The 5,487-nt window shown below is 38.6% G+C and overlaps 1 protein-coding gene across 1 annotated transcript in view; it reads left to right on the top strand.

Annotated features, from left to right (window-relative positions):
* cnpy3 (canopy FGF signaling regulator 3) overlaps positions 1-3,607 on the top strand; it is a 5,182-nt gene extending 1,575 nt beyond the window's left edge. Inside the window, exons 2-6 of the mRNA XM_061095901.1 lie at positions 412-538; positions 947-1,043; positions 1,261-1,383; positions 2,044-2,161; positions 2,860-3,607. Coding sequence (XP_060951884.1) covers positions 412-538; positions 947-1,043; positions 1,261-1,383; positions 2,044-2,161; positions 2,860-3,134 — 740 coding nt within the window. The 3' untranslated portion in view covers positions 3,135-3,607. The remainder of the gene's footprint in view (positions 1-411; positions 539-946; positions 1,044-1,260; positions 1,384-2,043; positions 2,162-2,859) is intronic.
* Positions 3,608-5,487: the final 1,880 nt, after the last annotated feature.

Genomic DNA, 5,487 nt, shown 5'->3' with positions numbered 1-5,487 from the left:
TGAGAGAGAGAGAGAGATAGAGATATGGAGGAGAGAGGAGGAGAGAGAAAGAGATGGAGAGAGAGAGGGATGGAGGTGAGAGAGAAAGATGGAGGTGAGAGAGAGAGATGGAGGAGAGAGAGAGATGGAGGTGGGAGAGGTGAAGAGGGAGAGAGAGATGGAGGAGAAAGAGAGACTAATAACAGAAGTGAAGATTGTTATTATATATTGGACCTTTCTTCTGTTACTATTGATAAAACCATAATATTATTGTCTTTATTGTTTATAGCCTGAAAACTCCTTTATGTGATCAATGCAAATGTTAACAAAACAATGGAAGTAACATTTATTTTTTAACTGTTTTATTTTGTTAAATAGCCAAAAACTACCTGTAAATAATAATAAAAAGTGTGTGTGTGTGTGTGTTTTCAGTGTGTAAGTTTGTCAGTATTGAGATGAAGTCGGCATTCGATGAGACGGGGAAGACGAAAGAAGTGATCGGCAGGAACTATCGCTTCATCGACAGCAAGGGGGCGCCACCTATCAAATACGTCAAGTCGTAAGTGTGTGTCTGTGTGTGTGTCTGTGTGTGTTGTCATCATTTGTGAAGTGTCTCCATTTTCCATTTCATGGTGATTTTTATACAAACTATCGCAGAATAAGAAAAGACAATTTGAGAGAACAGGTTTCAGTTTAGTCGTAACACAGAAATGAAACCTGTTAGGACACACACACACACTTACACACACACACATACACACACACACACACACACACACATACACACACACACATGCAGATGTCAGGTTCAGTTCCTCTACAACAGAGAAGCTGTGAAAACAGAAGTTTCAGGACTAACACACCTGAGTTTCCATGTGACTGAATGATGTCACAGGACGTGAAGTTGTATCGAGTTGTCGTGAACACACAAGTTTGTGTTTCTCTCTCCGTGTGTGTGTCTGTGCAGGGACCTGCGATTCATCGAGGTCATAGAGAATGTGTGTCAGAGGCTGCTGGAGTACAATCTGCACAAGGAGCGCACCGGCAGCAACCGCTTCGCCAAGGTCAGTGTGTGTGTGTGTGTGTGTGTGTGCGTCGGTTTGTGGTTCAGATTCCTCAGGTTGTGTTGAGCTGCGGTTTGAAGTTGTTTCTAACGGAGATGGAATCCCGGTGATGTGATTTAATCCTGTGATGTAAGTTTGTGTAAAGTTTCATCTGTGTGTGTTTGTGTGTGTGTGTGTGTGTGTGTGTGTGTGTGTGTTTGTGTGTGTGTGTGTGCAGGGCATGTCGGAGACCTTCTCCACGCTTCACGGTTTGGTGAATAAAGGCGTGAACGTGGTGATGGACATTCCCTTCGAGCTGTGGAACGAGACCTCGGCGGAGGTGGCCGACCTCAAGAAGCAGGTGCGACCAAAACACTTCTGCTTAAATATTGAGATTTCTATTAGTGAGGGCAACATATGAAAATCTGGGAACTAAATCCTTACCAAGAAATTTCTTCACAATTGTGTTTAGGAAGGTGTGTAATATCATGTCTTAAAATGTTGAAATTCAACTCCCGTGGGAAACCTCCTTAAAAAATTGCTCAAAGTTGGGGTACCTGTAACCGATTTTTGAAAAATCGAAAATGTTAAATTTGGCTTTAAGTAACTTGTGAGGGGTCAAACTAGGGTACCCCCACTTTCCCCACTCTCTGCATTTTCAGCCATTATTCACGAATAAAGGGTTCCAAACCCCCCCCGCCTCCCCCAAAACAATAAAAAATAAAAATAACCCAGTTAACACCATGAAAAATTCTATCTTTTTTCTATTTGTCTAAAGCAATAGCCTCGTGGAAAGGTAATAATTGTCAGGGCAGCATTAGTTTTTCACCAAAACTGCTCCTTAGTGGAAAAACAGACATTTGAATTTGAAAAGTAGCGTTATTCGTTTATTTCTTGGTAAGGATTTAGTTCCCAAATTGGTCAAATATCTGGTAAAATGCCCTTACTATATATGGAAATGGTCTCTTTCTTGTTTAGCTCCTGGTTTGATTCAGAATCCTGATCTCTCTCTTACTCTCAGTGTGACGTGCTGGTGGAGCGATATGAGGACGTGATTGAAGACTGGTACAAAGGAAGTCAAGAGGAAGATCTGACCACGTTGCTGTGTGAGAAACATGCTCTGAAAGGACAAGACACAGGTAACACACACACAAACACACACACACACATCTGTTTACCAGCTTCTTTCTTACAGGATTCCCGCGGGGTCTTAAAAAGTCTTAAAAGGTCTTAAATTTAATAATCGAAATTTTAGGCCTTAAAAAGTCTTAAAAGGGTCTTAAATTTGATTCGTCCAGAGCTGAGAAGTTAGAGGTTTCGTAGTGTTCGATGGGATGTTTAATTTCCTTCTCTCAACATGTTTTATGGAACATCCTTTTATTTCAATTTGTTTCAGCATGTTTAATGCATGTTTAAAGCATGATTAAAGCTTGTTTGACTTGTGTATTGTTATTGTTCTTATGTTGAATGGGTATAAATTTACTTTGTAAGTAATTCTGTGACTTATTTCTTCTTTCATAGTAATTTTCCTTCATACTTTTTGCCAGTATGGTCGTGAAATAGGTCTTAAACTCTATTCAAAGTGGTCTTAAAAAGGTCTTAAAAAGTCTTAAATGTATCTTGTTAAAACCTGTAGGAACCCTGTCTTGTGTTCTTCTCGACTTTCTACTGCTTATATTATTGTATTATATCACTTCCTGTTTATGTTACATCACCAGTGTACGTGAGTGGTCATGTGATGTTTTGAGGTGTGTTGTTGTGGTTGTTTATTTTAAAAATTTGTGATTCTCGTCATTATTCCTTCATTTGTTGTTCCCCCTTTCCTTTTCTCCTCCAGCTTGTCTTGGCGAGGACTGGAAGGCGAAGAAGAAGGGCGACCAGGCCGCCATCGCCGAGGACAAGAAGAAGAAGAAAAAGAAGAAGGGCAAGGCCGGAGCGGAGGGAGGAGACGGCAGCTCGGAGGGAGAGAAGGTGGCCAAGAAGAAGAAGGAGAAGAAAGTGAAGAAGAAGAAAAAGAGCAAAGCTCCGGTGGAGAAGACGGGCGGGGGGGCGTCGTCGGACGAGGGGATCCAGCCTCAGGTGCTTCTCTCCGGGAAGAAGGCGGAGCTGTGAGGTCCGATCTCTGGATCAAATCTTTCAAAGTGAAACTCTCAGTAAAAAGACGTCTGACGCTTCTGAAGCTTCTGCACCGGAGGCCGACACATGTTGCACTGTTACATTCGTTTCATTCAAATAACATAATCTTTAATATTCAGTTTCATGACATTTTTATGTCCTTGCATCAGGAAATTCAGAATCATCTGTATCTCAACTCGTGAATACAGAACAAGCTACCTGTAGGATTCATCATCTTTTCAATCAGTTGATCAACTGAAAATTAATCAACAATTTGGTTTGTTTTAAATCATTAATCAGGCAAAAGAAACCTGATCACAGCCTCTGGAGTGTGAAGAGTTTCTTGGTTTTATATGAAGAAGGGAAATTACAAACCTCAGCAGAATAATGATGAACATTTCTCTCCATTTAATGACATTTTATCAAGTGAAATATTGATTAATTATATAGAAATCATCATTAAAACAAAAGCAGTAAAGGTTAATTTACTGTGAAACAAAATACTGTTAAACTGCCTTTTTTCTGATTCTGTAAGATGATCTTTCTTTACTTTTCTTCTCTCAGTTGAATGTAGATGTTTTTTATTAATGTTTTTTCATGTCTTTTAATGAATAATGTGACTTTATGTGTTTGCTGCTTTTTTGCATCTTTTGTCTCATCTGCTGTAAAATTCCATTCCAACTGAAAACTGAGAATTTTTCTTTTTTGGATTTGTTTTGAAAATGTAATGTATATTTTCAGCTCTGTGGTACCATCATGATAATGTGATATTTAATTGAAACTCAAATAGACGAGGCTTCTCCTGGTGATATTTAACATATTTCTCAGTATTTTTTCTGTTCATGAAAACAACGTTTCATGATTTATTTCAATTTAATTTCCTGGCAGAATTAAGATCTTGAGGCCTCAGTTCAGCTCATTTTTTATATGTGATTGATTTGTGTTGCTGTAATTTCCCATGTATTGTTTTGTTTGTTTGCTTGATGTTGAAAAGCTGCTATTTAAGGCGTGTGTGTGTGTTTATAGATTTTTATTCAGAAGTAAGATGCTGGCTGTGTTTCGTTGGAGTTGTTTCACATCAGAGGATCAATAAACACAGGTTTGAAAAAAGTCGTACGAGTTCTGTATTTATAGTGAAAATCTACTAAAAACTGCGACAGGATCAAGTTTTGTTATATGCAATCAAATAACTGCCTGGGTGCAATGTACACGTTTGACCTCCAGAGGGAGACAGAGTTCTGAATTTACCATTAACTAAGTGGAGACACTTATTAAAGAGAAATAAAAAACTAATATAAATAAATCATATCTGTTCAAATGAAATCAGTTGTTCAACGTGAGATAAACACACTTTAAAATACAATCCCAGTTTGTCTCATTCCAGTAACCGACAATTTATCTTTAAGACAATCAGAGATGTTTAAAAAAACCTTGACAATATCATCGTTGTGTTTTTGTCAAAGCAAAACAAAGATGGCGGTCCACAACTGATAATCTTTATCGGAAAATACCCTCAGAACAGAGGAAATCTTAAAAATAAAATCAATTTGTTAAGTAAAAAAGTTTTTGTCTTGCAGTTACAGCCTCCAGCCACTAGGAGGTACTGCAGCACCCTCACTGTTTATTTCTGGTCCATGTTTCAAACCTCACTGTTTCATTATCTTTTATATAAACTGGGATTAGAATTTATCAATCGCGTTTCTTGAAATCAGAAGAAAAATGTCCCTGAATTTCTGTCAATATGAAAAATATCTCCAGAATGAGACGGTAATGGGCGTGGTAACTGCAAACAGGGGGCGTGTCTTACATATGAAGACTTCCTCTACCCATGATTCCTCACTGCACTCACCTGCAGGTGCTAAGAAACATTAGCGTAAGATATTTCACTTGTTTAAGTTTAAGTGGCTTTGACGCTATTTAAAGTCTGAGGCAAGATGGCGTCGGGAGAACACACCTGCTCCCTAGCCTCTGATTGGAGGAGGCGGACCCACGTGGACCGACATGTTTGAGCTCAGGAAGAAGAACACATGGTTCTATTTGACAGGAAATGGATTTTTATTAAAGTTAACTTCTCAGCAGTGGTGGGAAGTAACGAAGTAGAAATACTTTGTTTCTGTACTTAAGTAGATTTTTCACATATCTGTACTTTACTTGAGTATTTATTTTCCTGACGACTTTTTACTTTTACTCGTTACATTTGAACAAAAATATGTGTACTTTCTACTTCTTACATTCTCAAACTGGCTCGTTACTTGAGCAGCGGAGGTTGTCTCTCTCTCTCTCTCTCTCTCTCTCTCTCTCTCTCTCTCTCTCTCTCTCATCTAGGGTTCAAAAATTGTAAAATTATACA

This window comes from Limanda limanda, chromosome 22 (genome assembly GCF_963576545.1).
Source record: "Limanda limanda chromosome 22, fLimLim1.1, whole genome shotgun sequence".
NCBI lineage: Eukaryota > Metazoa > Chordata > Actinopteri > Pleuronectiformes > Pleuronectidae > Limanda > Limanda limanda.
This window is presented reverse-complemented; position numbering and strand designations above follow the sequence as displayed.